The sequence below is a fragment of the Gymnoscopelus microlampas genome (assembly GCF_963454915.1).
Source record: "Gymnoscopelus microlampas genome assembly, chromosome: 8".
Classification (NCBI taxonomy): domain Eukaryota; kingdom Metazoa; phylum Chordata; class Actinopteri; order Myctophiformes; family Myctophidae; genus Gymnoscopelus; species Gymnoscopelus microlampas.
Genome location: NC_139945.1, coordinates 6,927,575 through 6,954,417, shown reverse-complemented (window position 1 = coordinate 6,954,417; position 26,843 = coordinate 6,927,575). Strand labels below are relative to the sequence as shown.

The 26,843-nt window shown below is 43.9% G+C and overlaps 1 protein-coding gene across 2 annotated transcripts in view; it reads right to left on the bottom strand.

Moving 5' to 3' along the window:
• Window positions 1-26,843, bottom strand: part of gria4a (glutamate receptor, ionotropic, AMPA 4a) — a gene marked incomplete at both ends in the record, with an annotated part of 231,958 nt that overhangs the window by 108,066 nt on the left and 97,049 nt on the right. For both annotated transcript variants that reach the window (XM_084065523.1, XM_084065522.1), the window contains 2 exons: window positions 16,564-16,695; window positions 16,999-17,051. In XM_084065523.1, the coding sequence (XP_083921649.1) occupies window positions 16,564-16,695; window positions 16,999-17,051 (185 nt within the window). The remainder of the gene's footprint in view (window positions 1-16,563; window positions 16,696-16,998; window positions 17,052-26,843) is intronic.

Genomic DNA, 26,843 nt, shown 5'->3' with positions numbered 1-26,843 from the left:
AAGCTCATAGCGTGGCACAGAGCTTGTAGAGCTGCTATTTTTGAATAGCCAAAGTATAAAATAATGTATTTGGTTGCAGACACCCAGTGAAAATATGTTGTGCCAGGGACCCGCCTACAAGTGTTGTGTTGTTAAAATGTTTCAAAAAATATGCAAAGATTTTATTTTATTTTTCAAAAACATTTTCTTTCCTTTTGTTTTTGTAGAGCGGCTATTTTCAAATTCATGGGGACCCCCTCAAAGGACCCCCTGGGGGTCTCCGGACCCTACTTTAATAACCACTGACATAAGTGGTGGTTCCTATATAACCTTTTCTGGTTCAGGGGCCCACTTGAATATCTCTGCCCACTCATGGTCACTCATTTGACCACTTACTGTGTAAGTGGTCAAATGGGTGGGCGGCGAGCATTTTCAGAGCATGTGTATATTCATGAGCAATCATTCAATTGTGTTCCGGCTTGGATAAATGGAACTAATGTAGTTAAGCTCCTATCTAACCACGTGCACCCTATGTGGTCGTTATTGTGCCAACCTGCGTTATCTGCGAAAACTTTCCCCACAATAAGAATGCTGGGGTTTCAATGGTTAACACATTTCCGTCAAGGGTCTAAAGAACATAAATACCATGACATTGTTTCAACATAATTTCTTAACATTTTTATGTCACACTATCATTATACCTGTATAATCGCTAATTATTTGGGGGCCCTCTTGCAATAACCTCAGGACCCAACAGTGGGACCCGGCCCACAGGTTGAGAACCACTGTAATGAAGGTTAAAACTGATGGTTGGTTTTTCTGTACATTTACAATTTAGGCATTTAGCAGACTTAATCCAGAGCGATTTACAGTAAGCAAGGTAAACACGAGGTACACCAAATGCATAGCAATAGTAATCTATAGGTAAACCAAGAACCTATCATCAGTCTAAACCAGGGGTCTTCAACAGGGGGTCCGTGACCCCTAAGGGGTCCTCAGAGTTACTATAGGGGGTCCGCCAAATCTTTGTGTGATAGGATTTAGGATTTTTTTTTTTTTTACACTTACCACTTGAACCCTAAAATTCCTTTTCTGAGGGGAACATTAGCCGAAAATAGCAGATCTACAAGCTCTCAACGCCTCGCGCTGCGAGGCGTTGAGAGCTTGTAGATCGGCTATTCTTGGCAAAGAGGCTATAGGTGTAGAGGGGAAAAATAGCAGACTAAGTAAAAAAAAAAACTTTAATCTGAAACACAATTTTATACAAATATAGAGTAGGGGGTCCCTGCTTCATCTCTCTCTTAGCAAGGGGGTCCTTGGCCTGAAAACGTTGAAGACCCCTGGTCTAAACAGTATAACGTCAAAAGATAAATAATCTGTACATTGAAACTATACACACTATGATGCTAGGTCAACACATGAACCTGGTATCGGTCTACATAATACTGTATGATCTAAAATGACATTTGAACCTTTGCATAAGCCTGCAAGTTCATCAGAGATGATATACCTTACGATACTACTGAGCTTTATTCCAATATGTTCTGTATTGTATTTGTGTTTGAGTGAATGGAATGGAGTACAAAAGGACCACAATGGCAACATTGCCCCATGGGGCTTTTTGTGTTTTCCTTTTAGCATAACCTTGACTTGACTGTACTACCTGTGCAAATAATCGTGTTAATAAAGTATTCAATCAAAGGTTTATTTAAATCACCCCTGACTAAATAACGCAGGCTCCACTGTCATTACTGTCAGAACGATGAGGTGATATCATGTCATGAGTGTCATACTCGGGTAGCGGGTGAGCCTGAGGTTTGGGACAAGCTAAATTTAAACCAGCTATTAATTTATATCGGGCAGAAACCTCTTATCTCCATATTCTAACTTTTTGTGTTTTTTTTCCGTATATTAACGCCCGCATGTGAGTGGAGCGGTACAATTTTTAATGATGCGGGGAGCGGGTTTATAAAAAGGGAGGAGCAAACTCGGAGCGAGGTCCGCCTGCCACTGCACGGACAGACACAAAGAAATCCTCAACAGAAGTGCAGAGCGCACGTTCAAGGGTGTCAATTGGGTGTCAATTGGGTATGGCAAGGTATGCCAGGTGCCATACCTTGGCCAAAAAAAAAAGGGAAAAAAAGCGTGTCCCTTATTTTAATCTGTGGGAGTTGGCAACCCTAACCTTGCCATACCTTAGCTTTTGCTGAACTGACACCACTGCGCACGTTCCTGATTAAGATTTCATTCAAATTTCTCCGTAATCCATGCACAAAAATATGTTTATAAATACTTAGTGTCAGGCCCCGTTTAGACGACAACGGTCTCTAGAGAAAACGACAAAATAAAATATCAGATGTGCCGTCCGTTTAGACGCCGTTATCGGGGGTTTGAAAAACGCTTCACCTCGTGTCTCAAATGCAAAACCGTGTTAACCAGTGTTGCCAGATTCTGTGATAGAAATAAGCAACCAGGTCTATGAAAACAAGTCCAAAAGAAGCGACCAGGCTACGGCTTTTTGAAAATAGCCGATCTACAAGTTCACAACGCATTGTGGCGCGTTGTGAGCTTGTAGATCGGCAATTTTCAACAAAAAAAAAATCTTCAGGAAATAAAAAGAGGTAATTCTGGAACATTTTCTAAACTATTTTAACAACACAAATCTTTTATGGGGGTCCCTGACCCAAAACATTTTCAGAAGGGGGGGGGGGGGTTTGGCAACCAAACAAACAGCTGTGATAGGAAGAAGACACGTCACCGCCACCTAGCCACCTAGCCACCTGGCATGCACACTGCAGCGTTTTCAATCACTGTTGTGTCTCCGTCTAAAACCAAAATAAAAAAGGGAGAACGTAACGGCACTTTGCCGTTTTCTCTAGAGACCGTTGTCGTCTAAACAGGGCCTCAGTTAAGTTTCATCACCAGCCGATCAAAGAATACGATGCAACAAGAGCGAATAACGAGCGTGACAACAGCCCCCTGGAGCGCGGAGCGGCATCCCCCCCGCTCCAATCCGCTCACGTGCTCTGCGCCCTACTTGATCGTACTCCAGCATCACAAAAAAGCATCAATAGTAGCAGATCCGCAAGCTCGCACCGCGTTTAGAGCTTGCGGATCTGCTGCTTTTGCTATTTTTGAATTTGAATCCCGAATAGTTTTTATTCCAGTTTGGAATGAGGTTTCCACCCGACAGAGACGAAATTATACACAGTGCCAGGATGAAGCCGCATGACCTTCATGAAATAAAATGTATTGATCTAACCGGCACACAATAGCCTCGGAAAAGGCGATTATGTAACAACAACAAATGCTTCCCGTTTCACGATCAAAGAACACATGTATTAACCCATTAAGACCTGGAACTGTGTCATTTTTTGATTTGAGCTAAAAAAGCATTATTTTACACTTTGGGCTATTCAAAAATAGCAGATATATGCTCATAGCGCAGCACCGAGTGCCGCGCTACGAGCTTGTAGATCTGCTATTTTAAAAAAATCGTGAAAATGTGTGCAAATCTTTGAATATATATATATCTTTAAACCGAACATTTTTTACTCAAATCTTTGCTTCTGGGGGGTCCCTGGAACAACATATTTTGATGGGGTTTCCGCGGCCAAATACATATAATTTTGGGGGTCCTTGACATGAAAAAGATTGAGCACCAGCGGTATAGAAACATACGTTTTTCAGAATACTGTTGAGATTTAGGAGACATGTAGAATTGGCTTCAGGTCTCAATGGGTTAATCAGAGCACTGATTACATTCATGCATTCATGCTCAAATCAGCAAGGCAAGGCACGTAGAAATCTCTCTCTCTTTTTCTCTCTCTCTCTCTCTCTCTGGTCTGTGTGGATTGCTATAGTGGGGAGAAGTGTGGAATTATTAAGTTCTACTTCATCCACAAAAAAGCAAAGCAGGCTAAGATAATGTGTCTGTCAGTCGATCTATGCTCCTATCAGTGTTTTCATTGTGTTTAACCCATTCAATCCGGAAACGCATACTGTGTAAACATTTTTATACTTTGGGCTATTCAACAATAGCAGATCTAAGGCACAAGCTTGTAGATCTGCTATTTTTATTCTTTTTAATCGTGACATTTTTTTTAAACTCAAATCTTTACTTCTACAAAATTTGTAGAAGCAAAGATTTGAGTTTAAAAAAAAATGTCATTTTGGGCTATTGTTGAATAGCCCAAAGTATAAAAAAAATGACACAGTATGTGTTTCTGGATTGAATGGGTTAAACACAATGAAAACACTGAAAGCAGCGGAGATCGACTGACAGACACATATCTTAGCCTGCTTTGCTTTTTGTGATGAAGTAGAACTTCATGTCCTTGACATGAAAAAGTTTGAGAACCACTGAGCATAAGTTTTTTTTTTTTTTTTTAAACAAACTGTTAGGATTTAGAAGACATTTAATGTCTTCTAAATCCTAACAGTTTGTTTTGAAAAAAGCTACGAGCTTGTAGATCTGCTATTTTTGAATAGCAAAGCCAAAGAAAACTAAAATGACACAGACGCGTTTCCGGTTTTAATGGGTTAAACCAGGGGTCTTCAACGTTTTCAGGCCAAGGACCCCCTAGCTGAGAGAGAGATGAAGCAGGGACCCCCTCTATATTGTATAAAATTGTGTTTCAGATAAACTTTTGCTGCTCTTTTTTCCCTCTACACACCTACAACTCCAAAAATAGCCGATCTACAAGCTCACAACGCCTCGCAGCGCGAGGCGTTGTGAACTTGTAGATCTGCTATTTTTGGCTAAAGTTCTCCTCAGAAAAGGGATACTAGGATTCAAGTGGTTAATGTAAAAAAAAATCTTATCACACAAAGATTTGGGGGACCCCCTGTTGTAACTCTGAGGACCCCCTAGGGGTCCCGGACCCCCTGTTGAAGACCCCTGGGTTAAACAACATTAGGAAGCAAGCCCAAATAAGCTTTCTACACTAGAAACAATCCCCAAAAAGCATGCAACCCGGCAACTACCAATATTTACAATGGAAACGCTGGTCAGATTCCCAGCGCGAGCGCTACCCCCCACTCTCGGCTCATTGGTCCGCAATGTAGGCCTGAAGGTAGAAGGTGATTCGATGCGGAAGCAGCGCTCACTGGTGCTCCAGTTTTGCCACCTGATTGTCACCGGATGACACACAATACTGCCACCATCGAGGCATACAACACCAGTGGTGGAAAAAGTACTCAAATTGTTTACTTAAGTAAAAGTATCAATACTGCATTGTAGAAATACTCTGTTAAAAGTAAAAGTCCGGAATTCAAAATTTATTCAAGTAAAAGTACAAAAGTATTGGCATCAAAATGTCAAAACTATCAACAGTAAAAGTACTAGTTATGCAGAATGTCCCGTCTAAAATGTGTAAAAGGCTTTTGAAAATAGCAGATCTCACAAGCTCACAACGTGTCGCGTGAGCTTGTAGATCGGCTATTTTCAAATAGCCAAAGTTTACATAGGGCTGAAGTGGTTAATGTATGTTTTGTAATAATAATCAAAATCTACAAAGTAACTAAAGTTTTCAAACAATTGTAGTGGAGTAAAAGTACAATATGTGTCTCTGATGTAGTGGAGTAGAAGTAACAGTATAGAAAAATGGAAATACTCCGGTAGGCTAAAGTCAAAATTAGTCAAAATTGTATTGAGTACAGTACTTGAGTACAGTACATGTACTTAGTTACTTTCCACCACTGTATAACGCACACAGTAGTGTTTCTTTTATTTATTTAGGGAGGCTTAGCCTACTCTAGCCTACATGGCCCACCGCCTTTGATGAGTGTGATTATGTTCAAGAATGCTTTTACACAGCCACAGGTTCTAGTTTGAACCCATTTAGACCGGGAACACCAATACGTAACTATAGCTTTCAATCCGGAAACCCCTTTTGGTGTAGTTGTTGCTGTATACAGTATATAGCAACTTATTTTCTTTTAAAGTTTTTCAGAAAACTTAGGTCAGGATTTAGAGGGCGTTTTTCAGAATCGGCCTCAGGTCTAAATGGGTTTGAAATACAGTGGGCCATTTCTCTCCCAAAACCCTTGAGTATGTTGTGAGCTTGTCGATCAGCTGTTTTCACTATATTTGAAATAGGGCTCACACGTGGTTAATTCATAATGTACCTTTCCCCTTCCCAGTACATGTGCCGAGAGCTTGGTGTTGAGGTTTTTGAAGTGCGGTGCTGTATTGTCAAGTTCGTCACAGTTCAGCTCCAACCCAATACAAGGACACAACTCAGTCTTAAACTCAATCAACTTCTTTATTTTCCAACTCTTATATTTCACTTTTGTTGGTTTCTTTTTGTTGATTGGTCAATCATAGTCAGTCAGACAGACAGACAGGTTGTAAACCTTAAAGACAGAAAGAAACAAGGTTTAACAACATTGCCGTTTTACAACAAAATGAGGGTGTTTTTTAAACAACTTAGGGTTTTCACAACTTAGGGTTTCAAACATTAAATGTTTTAAAACAATAAATGTCCCAAAACAATAAATGCCCCAAAACAATTATGCTCCAAAACAATAAATGCTTTAAAACAATAAATGCTTTAAAACAATTAAATGCCTTAAAACAATAAATGCTTTAAAACAATAAATGCCTTAAAACAATTAAATGCCTTAAAACAATTACAGCCCTTAGGCAAACAAAAGTGTCTTTAACCAATCAATGCCTTAAAACAAGTTATTTAAAGTAAATTATTTTAAACATTTTAAATGAATTAAACATTTAAAATGAATAAACCATTTTAAGTCCTTTAAATGGAATAAAGACACATTTTAGCAAATAGCAGACCCACAAGCTTGTAGATCGGCTATTTTTTACTTAGCATTTTATGCATTTTTTAAACATGGCGAATTCATGAATTCCAAATTTCGGTAGTCTCAACTCAATAAACCATAACATGGTAATTTCATGAATGTTCTACATTTTAGTAGTTTTAAATCATAAACAGAATTAACCTTTTTAACTTTGTATTATTTTGCATTTCACACTTTTCTTTCCAAACACAAAAGGAGGACAATGCTACTTAATGTGTGTGCAATGCTGCAAAGAGTTCCTTAATTTAAACTTAGCCAGTTAACCATGAACACATTATAAGCCACATTTCAAACACATAAGCAGTTGCAAAACAAAGTCAATAAACAGTTCACCAACCATTGGCGTCTTTGGGCTGAACTTCTTGTAGAACTTGGAGTTCCTTCTCTCCTCTTTGAAGTGTGTTTGTATACTGACTGAGCACCTCCATTCCTTTTCAGGTGTTTCTGATCAGGTAATGAGCGGCCATTTTGCTGTTGCATTCTGGGAAATGTAGTGTGGAGCAGGGCAGTAGTAGAGCAGGGGTGTAGTTCAGTTCTGACTATACCTGAGCCAGTAGGAAGAGGATTTGCCCTAGGCTCTCACCACTAAGTCAAAGCTCCCTTTCTGAGTCTTGACTTGACACCTCCCACTTGAGCTCCTGGTTACTGAACCCAAGGAGGTCACCTCATCCTTTCTTCCATGTTGCTCGTCCACTGGAATCAGGACAACGAGACGCCTGACATCTCTGTGGAGAATCGTGGCAGGAATCTTAGTGGTCTTCTTCTCAGCTTTGGTCCTCTTGCTCATGACTTCCTCGTTAACCGGCTTCTTAATCATAACCGGGTAGCTGGGAAATGTCCTGACATTGACGTCTCGAACAATGCCTTCCTTGTCAGGATTCACACCGATCACTCTGGCCAACTTGAACTGACTTCTCAAGGCATTTTGATCAGCTAGCCAAACAATGTCCCCAACAGCAACATTCCTCTCTCTTGTGTGCCACTTGCTTCTGACAAACAGGTTGGGACCTGCCAACTGACACCACTTCTTCCAAAACTTGTCCACCTCTGATTGGATGACTCTCAATCTCTTGTAAGGGTAACCTTCGAATTGGAAGTCTCCTGGGTCACCTCTCGAGCAGGCCCGTCCCAACAGGAGAGAGTTTGGTGTGATGTACTCGACACATCCCTCTTGGATTTGTGCCCTTGCGTCTATAGGCCTTTCATTGGCCAGATTGGCTGCCATGTACACAAAGGTCTGAAACTCTCCCCACGTAAAGACACCATCACCGCCCAGGTTCTGCAGGGCTCTCTTCACTGTCTTAACAGCTGCCTCTGCTGCACCGTTTCTGTGAGGTGAGTAAGCCGGATGGATCTTCCAGGACCACTTAGTGCCATGCTTGGCAGTCTTCTCCTCCACTCCTGACCTTTCTAGGTGTTCCAGGAACTTGTAGAGGTCCACTAGGGCAGGTTTGGCCCCCACAAAGTTTGTACCTGGGTCCGACCAAACCTTTCTTGGATGCCCCCTCAGTGACGTAAACCTTTGGTAGGCAAGCAGAAATCCTTCTGCTGACAGGTCACTCACAATATCAGCATGGATGGCTCTGGACGCCATGCAGCTGAATACAATTCCCCAGACTTTGAGCTTCACTCTTTTCTTCACCTCGTCTTTGACTTCGCAGGGCCCAAACAAGTCCATGGCGGTGAACTCAAATGGAGCTGCTGGTTCTGCCCGCTCTGGTGGGAGGTCACTCATCATCTGTTGACATTGCTTCGCTCTTGCTTTTCGACATGTCACACAGCCATCGATTACTTTCTTGGCTATTCTTCGTCCATTAATCACCCAGGCTTTCCTTCTCATCCTCAAGAGAGTTCCTGCCACTCCTTCATGATTCACATTGTGGGCCTCTCGAACTAGCAGTGTAGCTATCCATGCTTCACACGGAAGAACAGGCACTGCAGCTTTATCTTCACTGAAGGACTGGATCCTGCCTCCACAGACCAGAAGTCCAGACTCTTTGTCTTTGAATACGACTAGTCGGTTGAGGGTTGTGTCAGGGAATGTGACATCTTTCTGAGCTGCTAAGCAGAGGTCTCTGAAGGCATCCTTGCGGTCTTTGGCATTAAGCATTTGCGCTCTGGGCTCTTCATTTGAAGGTTTTGCCTCCCACTTTGCCTGCTTTGTGGCCTGGCTCTTCAGGTCCAACCATTTGTAAGCAGCTCGCTGGACCCAGGCTAGGACTCCAACCAGTCTGGACAAACTGCTGAACTTCTTCACATCCAGAAGGCTTTTGGCACCGGAGCCAGTATGCATTCTTCTCTGTAAAGTCTCATCAGATTGCACAGATGTGTCTGAGCGGAGAACAGGGCGACTCAGGTCAGCAACATTCTTGGCCTCAGGCTCTTCAACCTTGGGGTTATCCTGAGGGAAGGCTCCAAGGCCTCTCTTTCCCTGGGCTCTTGTCACCACTGCTGAAAAAGCTTTTCTCTGCAGCTTATTGATGCTGTCCCTGGCATCAGCTACAACATCTTTAGCAGACTTTATCGGCCATTCTTCCACCGGCAGCCTCAGAAACTTTGGTCCGTTCTGCCAAGCAGTTTCTTCTCCAAGGTCTTCTGGTGTAGCTCCTCTTGTGATGATGTCAGCAATGTTGACATTCCCTGCGATCCACCACCAGTCTTCAACTGGACCAGCCTTTTGGATCTCTCCAACTCTGTTGGCAAAGAATGTTTGGTATCCATAGCTGTCTCGCTGAATGGCTCCCAGTACTGTCTGGCTGTCAACCAGGTGGAACCAGCGATCAATCTTCATCTGGCCATGCCTCTCGACATATTTTCTGAGCCTTGATGCGAATACTGCACCGCAGACTTCAGCCTTGACTGCATCTCCTTTTTGGTCAAGGGGCGTCAGCTTGGCCTTTGATTCCACTAGTCTGACGTCTATACCTTGGTTTGTTTCCCACCTAAGGTACATGATGGCTCCGTAGGACTTGTCACTCCCATCTGAGAAGGTAATAGCCCAAGGTCTTCCCTTCCAACCTGGTGGCGTAAGGCTCCTATGGAACTTGATTTGTCCCAGCTGTGCATACTCCTGGAACAGCTTCATGGCCTCCTCCCTGAGGCCTTCAGAGAGCGGCTTGTCCCAGGTGTCTCTGGTCAGGTTTCCATTCCTTGACTCCTGGAATGCCCTTCTGACAAGGATTGCTCCCTTCTGCTTCACAGGTGTGACCAGACCAATTGGATCATAGAGTCCAGCCACCTGGCTCAGCAGTTCTCTTCTGGTCAGGGGATTGGGTGTTCTTTCTCTCACCTCCTCCATCAAAAGATCCTGGCCTGTTCGCATCTTTCCTCTTCTCTTTGAGAAGTTGATCGAGGTCATCATGTAGAGTTGGTCTTCCTCTACCAGATATCCAATTCCTAGGGCCTTATTGTCTTCGTCCCTCATCTGGTTTGGCAGTATCAATGCGTTGCCATTTTCAGAGGGCTTCTTTGTTGAGAGGGTTGGTGCTACGCTCTCCTGCCTCCCACTTTGCCCTGACCGGACCCATGGCTTCAGGGAAAATCCACCGGCTATCAGGATTCCCTCAACCTCCTTGGTGATTTCTTCCAGTCGGTTTGGATCATCGTGGGATGTGAGGATGTCATCCACATAGCTGTCCTCTTCTAGGACTCTGCGTGCTTCTGCTAGGTGAGAAAACTTAGTGAGTCTTGCAGTTTCTCGCATAGCTAGCTGTGCAATGCATCCAGCTGGTCGGTCACCGATGTTCACTCTTGTGATGGCATATTCTCCTATCTCCTCATCTTGAGTGTCCCTCCAGAGAAATCTGTGCAGATGCATTTCTCGCTCCTCCAGCCACACTGAATTATACATCTTCCTGATGTCTCCCAAGGCTGCATGCACTCCTCTTCTAAACCTGAACAGGACAGCTCTGATAGGGTTTAAGACATCTGGCCCCTTCAGCAGCACATCATTCATGCTGACTCCCTTGAACGTCTGGCTACTGTTCCACACAATGCGCACTGGAGTCGTGATGGAGTGGGGATTTGGTGCCACCAGGTGGCTTACATACCATACTGGTCCTTTCCAGTTATCCGTCATCTCTTTTGTGAGCTTCTTCGCAGCACCTCGCTCAACCATCTCATGGATCTGATCCTTGTAGGCGGCGAACCACTGAGGCTCTTTCTTGAGACGCTTTTCTGTTCTTAGAAAGGTTGCCTGGACTCCGCTTCTGTTATTGGGAAGGGAAGCAGGGTCAATTATCCAAGGGTACTTTGTGTCCCAGTGTGGTGACTTGCTGTGTTCATCCTCCATGACATAGGTGAGGCCCTCGTTTATGATTTCAAGCTCCCTTTCTTCGGATAGAGTCATCTCCTTCCCTCCAGGTTGACAGTTCCCACAGCGACATCCGCCACACTTCGGGTCACAGGCTGCTCCGATGCTGTCCCACTTCCACCACTCTAGGAAGTCTCTGTGACTGGCAGCTGTGTACTTGGACTCAACCATGGCGTCATCCAGGAGAACTGTCTCTCTCTTGAAGGGGCCTTTAGCAGGGATCTCCTCATACTTGACAGCAGCTGTTCTCATAGAACGAGCGAAATGAGTCTTTGACTTATGTGCAGCCACATCTATTTCTTCGAAAAGATCAGGGTGTGCTCCGCCCACAGTTTTTCCTAGAGGGCTCTCCCACAAGACAAGGTCTCCCACAGCTCTCACCCTCTGTGGGGCAAGTCTTCCTTCTCTGTGACTGATGAGCAATTCAATTTCTTCAGGTCTTTTCAGCTCCTCAAGTGCGACTTCTGGGAAGAATCGTTTAAGCTGCTCAGGTGTGACTACCCGGTGAACTTTTGCAATCTCACTCAGGCCATAGCACACAAGTTCATGAGCCCTCTCCGTTCCCTTGGAGGTTTTGACTCGAATCCTGAGAAGATATCTCCTTGTGGCTACTTTAGTCGTCATGCCACCGACTCCATGCACAACTAGTGTGATCTCTTCACTCCTCAGCTTCAACCTGTCGGCTGCTTGATGGGTTATGTAGTTGGTGTCTGACGCCAGGTCCACCAGGGTTCCAATCTTCTGGCCTGCATTAGCAGTCACTTCCATCAACATCATCAAAACAGGGAGCTCTCGCAGTCCACTTTCCTTTAGAAGACCCATCTGGTCCTTTGTAGAGCTTCCCTTGGAGGTCTTGTTGGTGAACGCCTTCCTACACCTCTCTGCTACCTCCGGGGAGAGTTCGCTCAAGAACCTTTCCTGTTCCTCTGTTAGGTCATTCTTGTTCCTGCTGTCTTTCCGTGGCTTCTCATTGTCGCCTCTCTTAGTTTCTCCTCTTGGGTTTGGGCAGAGAAAGAAGTGGTGATCTGAGGAGCCATCCCTTCTGCAGTCTTTGTTTTTGCAAAGGTAATAATCTTTACAGCCGTCATCATTCCTTCTATGGCACCCTAAGCATTTCCTGCATGCACCAATCTTCTTCAGAGCCGTCTCCTTTTCTGAGAGCTTCAATCCTTTGAATTTCTTGCAGAAGAAAATCCTGTCTTTGTGCTTCTCTTCTCCACAGATAATACACCCATCTTCAGTGTCATCTTTCTTTGTGGTTTTGGTGGAGGCATATTTCCTATTCCCTTTCCATTCTGCTTTATCATATTTTTCTGACTTGTCCACTATCCTCAGGTGATCCAGTCTCTCAAAGATATCCTCCTGCTTCTTGAGGAATGTGAGCAACATGTCAAAATGGTTATCTTGAGTGACATTATTGTTGGCATCAACCATGAAGACAAGCCAGTCTCTCTTCACAAATTCAGGAAGCTTGCTCTCAATGGACTTTACCACAAGTGGGTTCTTGAGGGCACCTGTATTTCCAAGATCAGTTAGGTCTGAGAGGGCTTTCTCTACTGTCTGGATTAGGTCTACCACTTTCCTTGGCTGGTTTCCTTTCACAGGTGGGATTTTCTCCAGCTCTTCAATGATTTCCACAGCGATGGTAGACTTATTTCCATACCTGTTTTCCAGCACTCTGAATATGTCTTCAGCTGTGTTGTAGGTCGACAGTCTGAGGTCTTTGGCCATCTTCTCATCCATGCTGTCAAGGAGCTGGACCTTTTTGACCTCTTGTGAACCTGTCGGCTCTCCCTGTCTTTGCAGGCTCTCCCAGTCTTTCTTCCAGCGGTGGAAATCTCTTTTGCAGCCACTAAAGGTAGGCAGTTTAGTTGGCTTCATTTTCACAAGTGGCATAAAATGTCTGGTTGGTTCTGTCTTCACAGTGGGGGCTGCTGCACCCTGCCTTTCAACCGTCCGTGCTTTGGCAAACTCAGCCTTTCTAGCTTCGAGATCATTGCTGGCCTTTTTCAGGTCCTTGATATTCTTCCTGAAGTCACTGCCTCCTATTGTGGGGATCCATGACTCCCAGTCTGACAAAGTTTTAGAAGCCTCTTTGATTAGTCTCTCGATCAAAAGTAGATAGACTTCAAAGTTTTCACAGTTCATGCTTTCCACTGGTATTGTGAATGCATGTGCACACGCCTTGTCAGCTTCTCTGAATGCAGCGTCCATCTCATCTAGTCCGTACTTGGTCCAGATGTTGGTTTGGACAAGCCTTTTTACTTCATCCAACCTTTTCTCACAGTCGCTGGTGACCTTCTCAAGGCATTCTTCCTGATCTTCATCAAGCTCTGCCACTTCACCCTCCTTTGCCTTGGCTTCAACCTCTGCTTGTAGCCCAGACCTGAAATCATCATTAGCTCCAATGACCCTCCGTGCATCAGCAGATAGTCTCGCATATTCTTCTCTGAGCTCCAACTCATTTAAACTGTCTGCTTTCCTGCTGAGGTAGTTGGCCTGCCTGGTGAAGCAGCTTTTTGCGACAGTCCTCTCCTTCTTTAACTGATCCATTGTTTTGCCAAGAGCATCCTCCGCCATTTTGATCAGTGAGAGGTTTCCTTCCTTTTCTTTATCTTTATCCTGGAAGTTGAGTATTGACTTTCACAGGTTTCTTCGTTGTTTCCGCAACACTTTTCATCAGCTCCCTTTGCTAGACTTTCTGAAGCCTTTTATCTTCTTGTCCTGTTGCTGGGCTGCTGGTTTACAACTGTCAAGTTCGTCACAGTTCAGCTCCAACCCAATACAAGGACACAACTCAGTCTTAAACTCAATCAACTTCTTTATTTTCCAACTCTTATATTTCACTTTTGTTGGTTTCTTTTTGTTGATTGGTCAATCATAGTCAGTCAGACAGACAGACAGGTTGTAAACCTTAAAGACAGAAAGAAACAAGGTTTAACAACATTGCCGTTTTACAACAAAATGAGGGTGTTTTTTAAACAACTTAGGGTTTTCACAACTTAGGGTTTCAAACATTAAATGTTTTAAAACAATAAATGTCCCAAAACAATAAATGCCCCAAAACAATTATGCTCCAAAACAATAAATGCTTTAAAACAATAAATGCTTTTAAACAATTAAATGCCTTAAAACAATAAATGCTTTAAAACAATAAATGCCTTAAAACAATTAAATGCCTTAAAACAATTACAGCCCTTAGGCAAACAAAAGTGTCTTTAACCAATCAATGCCTTAAAACAAGTTATTTAAAGTAAATTATTTTAAACATTTTAAATGAATTAAACATTTAAAATGAATAAACCATTTTAAGTCCTTTAAATGGAATAAAGACACATTTTAGCAAATAGCAGACCCACAAGCTTGTAGATCGGCTATTTTTTACTTAGCATTTTATGCATTTTTTAAACATGGCGAATTCATGAATTCCAAATTTCGGTAGTCTCAACTCAATAAACCATAACATGGTAATTTCATGAATGTTCTACATTTTAGTAGTTTTAAATCATAAACAGAATTAACCTTTTTAACTTTGTATTATTTTGCATTTCACACTTTTCTTTCCAAACACAAAAGGAGGACAATGCTACTTAATGTGTGTGCAATGCTGCAAAGAGTTCCTTAATTTAAACTTAGCCAGTTAACCATGAACACATTATAAGCCACATTTCAAACACATAAGCAGTTGCAAAACAAAGTCAATAAACAGTTCACCAACCATTGGCGTCTTTGGGCTGAACTTCTTGTAGAACTTGGAGTTCCTTCTCTCCTCTTTGAAGTGTGTTTGTATACTGACTGAGCACCTCCATTCCTTTTCAGGTGTTTCTGATCAGGTAATGAGCGGCCATTTTGCTGTTGCATTCTGGGAAATGTAGTGTGGAGCAGGGCAGTAGTAGAGCAGGGGTGTAGTTCAGTTCTGACTATACCTGAGCCAGTAGGAAGAGGATTTGCCCTAGGCTCTCACCACTAAGTCAAAGCTCCCTTTCTGAGTCTTGACTTGACAATGAGCAACTCAGGGCCATTATGATTAGTACAATTGTGGTGTTTATTGGACAGAGAGGCTATAGTGAGTGTGAGTATGGGAGGTGACATGTAATGCAGATCATGAACCAGATACAATATCCCACCATTTTCTTAATGAGGTATGTGTTTATACTATATACACAAGCACGGGCAAGCTGATATGCATTGCGTTATCAGCTTGCATCGTTGCATCGATCAATGTGTTGGGTTCGGGTTTCCAGCATTTGATCGGGGTCATTGCGTGGGGTGGAATCGGCTCTATCATCATCACACATTCTAGCATTTATATATATCGTCTCTGTCGGGTGGTAACCATGTCCAAAACTGTTACTTTTCAGGCGTTTCTGCTGTGCAGTCTCTCAGGCTCCATGTTAATGTAGTGAAGTGTGGCACTATGGGTAATGTAGTGTTTCCACCTGTTCCAGAATGATGTGCAGTCCCTCAAGCTGAATTCCAATACCGAAAATCTCGGCCACTCGCTCACTCCCACTCGGTCACTCCAGCTTGACCCGGAAATAGTCTGGGCCCAATTGTTCATTTGCTTCATGGAGGAGGCGAGTGGAGTCGAGTGGAGAGGCCGAGTCGGTGTACATGAAGTGTAGGCTCGACCACTTCACATCTCCTCGCGGATGACTTCCGCATCACGTGTACAAGTTTTTTTTTTTTTTTTTTGTGACATATACATGGTCCTCCTCCACATGTGGCCACACAAACACTGCTTGAAACCCGAATCCATGCCGAAAACACCGCCCCCACCCCCGGACTACTATAAATGACTGTGACAAAGATTATGTTTAAAATAATGTATTGTATTTATATGTGGACTGAATATGATGTAATTCAGACTCAGAGTCAGACATACTCTGTTATATACAGTGGCAAACCAGCAGTGCCGTGCGGGACTGCTGCGGGGGGTGGGGGGTGGTTCTGGTAGGGGACTGCACGAGCAAAAAGAGGGACGTGTCAGGATTTAATTCATGAATGTAAGTTTGCTCATCCTGGCGCTTCATTCACTATTTCAGGAATAAATGGCTTTGCACAACAATGTTATCTATAAAGATAACGATGTGGCCATCCACATTGATGAATTGTCTATTCTTATATTCTGTATTATTCTATACCTGCATATTATTCTATGCATGTATATTTTCATCCACGGCTCCTCTTGTCCAGCTGTATGAAAAGTGATCGCGGAATTTGCCGTCGCTTTGAAATGACGCTAGAGTGCATTCCGATCCTGTGAGGCGGGTCGACCACTCCGTCCTCGCATTTAATCCTCTCCTCCTCGCAGGGGCGGGGCTTAGGCGCGAGTGGAGGACGCGAGGAGAGTGAGTGAGTGACCGAGTTTGCGGGATTGGAATTCAGCTTCAGGCTCCATGTTAATGTAGTGAGGTGTGGCACTATGGGTAATGTAGTGTGTCTACCTGTTCCAGAATGCTGTGCAGTCTCTCAGGCTCCAGGTCGATGACGTATTTCCTCTCCTGGCGTCGGTCCAGGTCCTCTAGCAGACGCCGGTACCCCGCCTCGTTGAAACTCTCCACGCAGATCGCACTCACCTGTGGAAAACACAAGTAACGTGTGAGCTCTATTGTACAACAACCTGCGATGCATATCGTCTCTGTCGGATGGAAACTTCATATGTCCAAAAATATTACTTTTCAGGATTCAAAAGTAGCAGATCTACAAGCTCTTACAGATCTGCTACTTTTGATGCTTTTGAGTGACGCTGTAGTATGTTATAACACAAAAAGTGACAATATGGAGGTGAGAGGTTTCTGCCCAACAACAACAACGATATATATACTGTACTTATGGGTCTTGGGATGTGTGTGCGTGTGTGTTTGTGTGTACAGCCTCACCTTCCATCCATTCTGGCCTGCTTTCTCCATAATGGCCTGTAGGATAGCGTAACCTAGGTAACAGAGTGCGAGAGAACAAAACACAAATAATGAATTATGGTGCAATACCTGGATCAAGGTGGGGGGGTGTGTGTGTGTGTGTGTGTGTGTGTGTGTGTGTGTGTGTGTGTGTGTGTGTGTGCGCGCTCACGCACGAGCGAGCATGCGTCTGGTTGTGAGAGTGTGTGCATTCATTATATGCATGCATGCAGTCCTGGATGGATGGATGTGTGAACATATACTTGTGCCACCAGTAGTTTGAGATTTCCAACATAAATCTATACAAGAACAAATGCTCAAACAAACCCTTTTAGCAGTTTCATTTCATGTGGTAGAACATTCTGAATCTTTATTTATCCAGGAGAGCAAAGTCTTTATCAAAGACACCCTAATTACAGCATGTACGACAAATACAACTGCAATTACAAAACAATGTGGCACATATTAACAACCCCCCCCACAAAGAGACAAATAAGAGAGCCACATAAAGCAGGTGCAGTATGTGATGCATTCTCAAGCAGTCTCTATGGAGACCACTGGGTCCAGTTTCAGATCCTATAGAGCTGGTTCCATCAATCAGGAGCAAAGAAAGTGAAAGCGGCCCTTCTGACTCACACGTCATAAGTGGAATGTTCAGTTTACTGTTTGTGTCTGTGGGCGTGTTAGCGCTCACAGACACAAGCGTGAAGCACTGAAGATTCAAATCGAAAGACAAATACATTGGAAGCTTGTCACACAAGGCCTTATAAATACATAAAAGACAGACTTGCTCTCCACAAACGGCAAGAGACAGTCAACACACCTTTTCATATAAAATAAAAATGGTTCATCGCCAGTAATAAACCACAGAGCACTGTGATGAACTGCGTCAAGAGGCTTAAGTGTGGAAAGTGAAGCATGCATGCGGAGTGCATCACCAAAAAGACAGACATTATTTCAGACTGTGCAATGATCTAGAATAGAAAAACAAGACTTTCTTTAATTCTTTAGACATAACGGATCATTCCCCCCAGCTTTTTAGTTGGGTGTTCCGCATGGAGACTCAGAAATGAGATTTTAGTGTCCAGCCAAATGCCTGAATATGCATGCAAAGTAACGGTTTCAATTTCCTCACCGCTCAGTATGGAGTATGGCTACCTAGTACCTACATTATTGAGGGTTCTGTCTTAGGAGACCTCGTGAAAAGCATGCATTTAATTTTGTCAGAGTTTAAGACTAGTTTCAGACTAATTAGACCCAACTGGAAAGCATCAAAAGCAGCCTGCAGTGGCGAATGGATGAGTGGGTCTTATATTCTTGGGTTATGTCGTGTTTGTGTCGTCCTCATAGTAATTGACATCACAATGTGGGGAGGGGTGTGCAATATGAGTAATATAGAGAGTAAATAAAACAGGACACGAAATGGACCCCTGTCAGACACCTTCACCAATTATAGGAGAGGTGGCTCTAACGCCATCGGCAACAACAGCTTGAGTTCTGGACAGATAATTAGAAAACCGGCTGACAGCGAGATGGTCCACAGTATCAAATGCCTTAGAATCGATGAAAATAACTGCACAATGCTGGTGATGACCTTTCGATATTGTTTGCAACAAGCATTGTAGCTGATTCTTGAGGTTGGAGAATATTGTATGCATCCAGGCAGGCATGCTATACTGAGAACTGACTAGGGATTCAAGGACCTTGGCAAAACAGCACCATTTTGATATTATATGGTAGTTATTTATCTCACTTGGATGCAGTGGGGTAACTTGTGGAGTTAAACATACAGCAGGAATTATGCCAGAGGTAAATGTTAGATTAAATGTGTGAGGAAGCGGGGGAGGCAATTATATGTGCACTAAGACGCAGATACAAATCAAGATCATTCTCCCCTTGGACTTCTTAGTGCATAGTTGTGTAAGCGCATTTAAACTGACATATAAAAGCCTATGTCAACCCTTTGTGCATTGGCGGTTGCATCTTTCTGTGGTTCTATTGAGAGCAAACACCTACCGCTGTCAATTATGAAAGCTACCGTATGCTCCTGAGACCAGGGCAGGTCTGCTACAAACATGCCGGTTTAAAGACCCAATCCCCCCAAAATCATGTTTGCTTTTTTTTTTTTGTATATATTTTTGAAGCTTGCCTGTGAAAATCCTAGTAGTTTCTTGCATTCTGCATATCTCCAAAGCATTAAAGGGGCTACACCATGAATATAAAAAATATATATTATATATAAATATTGCCCCCTAATACGTATTAAACAGGTTGTAAGCCTAAAAAAACATCCAGCTATTTTTTTCTCACAATCTGACTGTCTGTCATTCCAAGTTTTTTCAGCTGCAATACCAAAACGTCCTTTTGGGCAGAGGGGTGCTACTGAGCAATTCTGTCTGTCAAAATACATGGGCAGAAATGCAAGTGATGTCACTTGCATTGTCACTTGCATTGCCATTCTGAGATGGCCTGTTCAGACACGCCCATTCTGAAAATCTCTGAAATGAGAATGAATGACTGAATGTTAAAAAAATATATTTTTTGGGGTACAAGAGACACTGGGGAGCCCAAAAAAATACCCCCCCCCCAAAAAAAAAATAATAAAAAATCATGGTGTAGCCCCTTTAACACATTGCCTGCCTAAGACGTATATATACGTCATTTAGAAATCAGCTGTTGCCTGCCAATGACGTATATATACGTCTTTGGAAAAAAGGGAAAAAAAAAATTTTTTTTTCAAAAAAAAATTTTTTTTTTTTTTTTTGCATTTTTTTATAATTTCAACCCTTGTCGAATTATGAACAGATTAGGAGCTAAAAATGTTCGAAGATTTGCTGCTCCATTCACTTCAATGTTAAAATTCAAACGGACAAACAATTCACTTTGTTTTTTGGTTTAAAACTACTGCTTTTGAGCTATATTGAAACATCAACCAAACATGTCAACGAGGTCAAAATGACCTCGTTGACATTTGTGAAACCACACCTGAATCTCATCTGTGATTAGAAACCATCTGGGGATCAATCATACTGGAGGAAAAAAATCTGTGGCTACGCGAACAGGTACCAAAAACATGGCAAAACCCTGGCAGGCAACAGCTAAAAATCTGAAAAAACTCTGGCAGGCAATGTGTTAATACAGAGTTACACAACTAAAATCTCGTTTTCAGATCAGACTAGCACCACTTAAAACAGGTCTGACGCACTCCATGGCACACAACTCAGACGGTGAGTTTGGTGTGTTTGGTGAGACGTCTGACACCAAACGCCATTCAGAGCCTCACAAAATGTAACATTAGTCAATGAGGAAGTGTGCAGGGACATAGTGAAACAAATCAAGTTCTCCCCCGTAACATGACACCACCATGGGTCGCATCAACAAGGAAGTGACGTGACGTGTTTTCGTGGCGTTACATTTGGTGTGGATACTCTTGGATTACCCACTTTCTGGAGGATCAAACATTATGCATGACTCATAATGGATCACTGCTCCTGTAGGGACGACACTTCGTCGGAGGAGTTAAACAACACCATGCGACGTGTGGAACAGAGTCTTTTATTGTGTGCTACCACAATGATGTACACTTAAAGTGTTCATTTACTTCCAAGACTATACATACATGGGTTCATTTGGTTCCAGTTGTATGTACGCTGTCGCTAAGTTAAATGAACACAAAGTATTTTACTGTGCAGGAAAACAACAATGCACAGCCGAAAGTCTATTTTCAACCAGTGTCACTGCCTAGAGAAAGCCTGGGAAAAAAAGCTACAAAACGCTGGCTCAACCGCACGTAATTGATGTGCTAATCGATCTGCTCTTGCAGGTGCACTTTGTTTCAAATGCCACCCACATCTTGGACCCAGTGCGTGGAGAGTAAAAGTCATTGGCATAGGAGAACAAGTAACCAAAGCGCTTTCCCCTACCCCCAAAAAAGTGCCACTGGTGGGCGTGCAGTGATGGATTATGGCCTCAACAAGGCATGGACGTCCGTCACTGTTATATATTAGATGGGATCTTGATGGAGTTTGGAAATTAATGGCGACCCAAGAGCAGTAGGAGGTGAGCGACATTTAATTATATTGCATTGAACAGCTGCCTGGTTGGGACAAAAGCAGTGGAGGCATGATGAAAGAGATGAGAGAGAAATTCAATAACGCTGGTATTATCCTTTAAAGTCATACTTTGTATAACATCCATTTTGGTAGTGTTTTTGGCAACACCTGTGGTAGCTCCGTTCCCAGAATTTGGTTTGAAACAACCACGGACGCAGGGCTTCAATGTTGCAGGGTTCTAGTGCCGAGGATATTTTGGAAATCTAAATAGTCAGACATGTTATTTATTAACTTTAAAATACATAAATAATTACATTTCTGGTGCCTGCATTGTTTTGGAGACAGACACTCTTAGAGAAGTTGTCAAAAAACACATTTACTGTGGAATGTGGAATGGTTATTATGAAGATTATGTGTACGCACAACCACAAATCCCCCAGAATAAGGATGCTGGGGTTTAAGAGGTTAAAAAAGTGTGCAGATTTCTTCCTCTTCTCTATTATCAACAATATAACAGTGAACGATTATTTAAAATATGGCTTTTATTCTGAAAAGGTTGGACAGTATGGACACCCGTTTTTGCTTTATTTCTCGGGCAACCATTATGAACATAAGGTCAAGGTTCAAGGTTCAACTTTATTGTCAACAATATCATTTACAAGTAAAAGGCACGTGAAATTTATTGTGCGCTAAAAACCAACACAGCAGCTACAGTCTCAGTAATTCCACATTCAGACTCAATGTCGAAGTGATTATGTTAGAAACTAAGCTGCTTAATAAAAACATGTATAAGATCTAAAGTGCAAAAAGCTCATATGCAAACTGCATTGTCATAGATCTAATACATTAGCCACAGACATATGGCCATATAGTCCGGGCCATAGTGTTCAGTGTGTCTTCAAAAGTCTTATGGTGGCCAAGAAGAGAGTACTCCATAGTCTTTGTGTGTGGCTAGCAAGGCTGAGATACCGCTTAGCTCCTTGGTCTTTCCCGCGTTGAGAGCTAGGTTGTTCTCCCAACACCACAGCGCCAGTGTATTGACCTCATCTCTGTAGGCCGTCTCACTGGCGTCAGTGATCAGCTCTATGACTGTAGTGTCGTCGGCGTACTTAATGATGGTATTGCAGCCGTGCGTGGACATACAGTCATGGGTGTACAAGGAGTAAAGGAGGGGGCTGAGCACACAGCCCTGGGGTGCACCGGTATTGAGGGTCATTGGGTCTGATGTTATGTTACCCATCCGCACCACCTGACCACGGTTCGACAGAAAGTTCAGTACCCACCTGCACATGGTCGGGTGCAGGCCTAGGTCTCTGAGCTTCATGTCTAGTCGTGCAGGGACAATTGTATTGAAGGCTGAGCTGAAGTCCACGAACAGCATCCGCACATACCTGTTGTTACTCCCTCTCGCATCCAAGTGATTGAGGGCGGTGTGGAGAGCCATGGCCACTGCATCATTGGTTGATCTATTTTTCCGGTATGCAAACTGCCATGGATCAAGCGTAGCGGGCAGTACCGAGCAGATGTAATCTCTTACCAGCCTCTCAAAGCACTTGCTGACGATTGGTGTCAGTGCAACAGGTCTCCAGTCATTGTGACATGATGAATTAGCATGCTTCGGGACTGGGACTATGGTGGACCTTTTGAAGCCTTCAGGAACCTCAGCTTGGGAGAGGGAGAGGTTGAAGATGTCTGTAAACACACCAGGCAGCTGGTGTGCACAGACTTTGAGCACACAACCTGGTATGACGTCGGGGCCTGCCGCTTTACGGGTGTTCAACCGCATGAAAGGCCTTACGCACATCAGACTCCGAAATGGATAATGGGCTGACCTCCTGTGGTGGTGCAGGCTCCGGTGGTCTGGTGTGGGTGCCGTCTGTCTCGAACCGTGCAAAGAAGGAGTTCAGCTCATTTGGGAGGGAGGCAGAGGGGGGCTCCGTGCTTCTGGGTCGCCCTCTGAAGTCCGTTATTTCCTGGAGCCCTTGCCACACGCTCCTCGCATCCCTGTTCTTGAACTGGTCTTCCAGCTTAGCACTATACTCCCGTTTAGCTTTCCTGATGGCTTTATGGAGGTCAGCGCGGGTGGAACCCAGATCTCTGGATCTAAAGGTAGCATCACGTGCATGCAACCCAGCACGGACGTCGCTGTTGATCCAAGGCTTCTGGTTTGGATAGGTCCTTATTGTCTTTTGTGGCACAACGTCATCTATGCACTTACTGATGAATCCAACGACTGAGTCTGAGTACTCATTGATGTTATTCTCAGAGGCGTGTCGAAACATCTCCCAGTCTGTGTGTTGGAAACAGTCCTGCAGCATAGAATCAGCATGCTCAGACCAGATTCGGACCTCTCTTGCACTGGCTGGTTCCCGTTTGAGCTTTTGCCTGTAGGCGGGGAGTAGTAGGACCAAGTTGTGGTCCGACCTAGCAAATGGTGGACGTGGTAGGGCTCTATAACTCTCCCGAAAAGGCGTCCAGCATTGATCGAGAACCCTCTCCCCTCGTGTGTTACAGTACACGTGACATGTTGGTATTATTTTGGGAGGACTTTCTTCAGGTTGGAGGTGTTAAAATCCCCCACCAGAATAAAGCAGCCATCAGGATAAGCAGACTCTAAATCATTAATTGTCCCATACAGTTCCTTTAGTGCAGCCTCTTCATTTGAAGAGGCTTGACTACTTGCCTGCAACGTGTCACCAACTTTTATCCATTGCAGACAGTCACTGTACTTGCGTGTACGTATAATATCCACGACCGATACAAGTTCGGGTCCCTGTTTTATTATCGTCAATTGGGTCCGGCTCCATCACCTCGGAACCCCGGTTCTGTTTATTATACAGTAACACCCGAGCGAGAAGAAGACCCGTACTCAGCACTGATTAGGCGGAGCCGCAGCTGTGTAAAGCGTGATTTGTGCTTCGACGTATGATGGTTGTAAATTGCAATTCTGCAATGTTTGTGTTATCCAAATAATAATAATAATAATAGGCTTAAATGATAAAATAGCCTAATAACAGCATTTTCGCAATCGGCCACGGTGCCCGGTGATGTTAATAATTAACGGCAAATTAAACATTTATCGGTCAATGGCCGGTAAATACCGGCTAATGGAAACCTACTGCAGAGACCTGGGTTTGAGTCCCGGCAGCGCTGCCTCCGGTTTGGCCGGGCGAGGCTAGCGCTCCAACAAACATGTCTGTAGGAGGGAAGCTGGCACTATAACGTACCCTGCTGGTTGGCATGGGTGCCTGTTCGGCAGAGAGAAGATCTGGGGGTGGAGATAGCGTGAATGAACGTGTGCGTTACGCTCTCCTGGTGAAACTCCTAACTGTAAGACGAAAACAAGCGGCTGGTGACTCCATGTGTATCGGAGGAGACATGTGGCTGTCTACAGTCTCCCTAGAACAACGCTGGGAGCTGTTGGCAGAAAACAGGGACCGCAGCACACATGGGGGGATTGACAATGACTGAAGGAGGGAGAAAATGGGGAATAAAAAAAAGAGAATCATAAAAAAAAACTGCATTCTGAGCCAGAACAGAGTGAAAAACGGCAACTTTATTGCACACACACACGCACGCACACATGTTTGTGCATGAACTGTATGTGGGACAGCACTGTCACACAAGTAAATAAAACTTTATTTACTGTAGCTTATGTCATAAGTGTATGAATCACTGCCTCCATGAATATGCATAGGCTTCTGTGCATCTATTCCTCAGTGTATATATATGTGTTTTTGCATGTGTGTGTGTGTGTGTGTGTGTGTGTGTGTGTGTGTGTGTGTGTGTGTGTGTGTGTGTGTGTGTGTGTGTGTGTGTGTGTGTGTGTGTGTGTGTGTGTGTGTGTGTGTGTGTGTAGCAGTGCAGAGCAGTAAACAGATCAGTTTTACTGCCCATTTTCCAGCACATTACCAGCAGCAGCCCCTTATGACACACCATGATGAAGACATCCATCCATCCATCCTCTCTCCTGCCTCCATATTTCACCTCCACTTTTTCTTTGTACCCCCTTTTCTCTCCAATTTAGTCATTAAGCCAATTAATTCCTCCCCAAACACACATTTATGTCACTGCTGTTGTACCTACTGTCTCGCATGCCAGTGAGGAGCCCCCACAGAGAGGACGTAGAGCCTTGGTCCTACTCCTCCCGCTCAACACTCCCTGCTGACAGGTGCCCCCCCCCCCCCCCCCCAGCCCGTAGGAGTATGTGCTTTGACAAATATCATCCTCCCCGCCCAGCTGCCCTCCCTGAATTGTGTTCGTATAGACCAGTGGTTCTCAAAGTGTGGTCCAGGGACTCTCAGGGTTCCATGAGGGGGTTCTAAATTGACCCTTACGATTCTGTAACTCTAACAGTGTACAAACGGAACCAAATGGACCCTAACGGGTCCATTTGGTTCCATTTGTACACTGTCAGGATTAAAGGGGATTTTCCCCACGGTTTTCTTACCTACCGAAAGTCTCGCTAGACGAGATTTCAATCTCGTCTAGCGAGACTTTCGGTGGGGCACATTCAAGACAATTACATTGCATAGTGTTCTGTCACTATGAACGTCAGATCTCACCAATAAAAAATAAATAAATTTAAAAGCTATTAAAATAGGCGATCTAGCGCAAGGCCTATTGGCGCACGTTTTAAGCTGTGGCGGACCCGGGGTGGAGTTATGACATATTTCTACTGTATCATTCATCCTAGGATATCATAACATAATTGAAAAGGTAAGACAATCCATTAAGACCGGGAAAGCGTCTGTGTCATTTTTAGATTTCTTTGGCTATTCAAAAAATAGTAGATATACAAGCACGAGTGCTGCGCTATGAGCTTGTAGATCTGCTATTTTTGAAAAATCGTGAACATTTGTGAAAATCTTTGAATACATATATTTTTTTAAGCGTTAGGATTTAGAAAAAAAAAGTTTTAATCGGCCTCAGGTCTTAATGGGTTAAGGGGGACCTTGAAATGTAAAAAGTTTGAGAACCACTGTTATAGACGCTAGACAAAGCCGGATGCACCGCGGTGGATTCGAACCCCCAGACTCCGCGGTGGTGGGCAGCTAATTTACCCCTGTGCCACCCGAGCGCCCTCGAGTCCTCTTTCATCCCCCCATCCTCTCCCCTCCTCCAGTCTCTCCCAGTAACTCAGATTTGCCACCCCCCATATATTCACATCCCATGTCCCCCTGCGCTGCGGACGCACGCGCGCACATTAGGTGCACACACACACACACACACACACACACACACACACACACACACACACACACACACACACACACACACACACACACACACACACACACACACACACACACACACACACACACACACACACACACACACACACACACACACACACACACACACAGAGCATAAATTCCCTGCCCGAGGGAGAGTGGGGAGATCAAGGCCGTTCACATATGAGGCACAGCGGCCAACAGACCGTGCCCCCTGTGTGTGTGTGTGTGTGTGTGTGTGTGTGTGTGTGTGTGTGTGTGTGTGTGTGTGTGTGTGTGTGTGTGTGTGTGTGTGTGTGTGTGTGTGTGTGTGTGTGTGTGTTAAATAATGTTGTAAAGTATTCCCACAGTGATGTCTTGGAGTCAAGGGCATCACCTGTGTGCCCACTCCACTGACATGAGTGCAATGCACCATGGGAAAGAGTTGAGGTTTCTCTATGCCTGGTTTCAACATCAGGAAAAAGGGAAAAAAAATGAAATAGGGCAGCCTTTTTTAAAGCTCTGTCTGGACCCACTAGAGCTATAACCCAACCTCCCAACT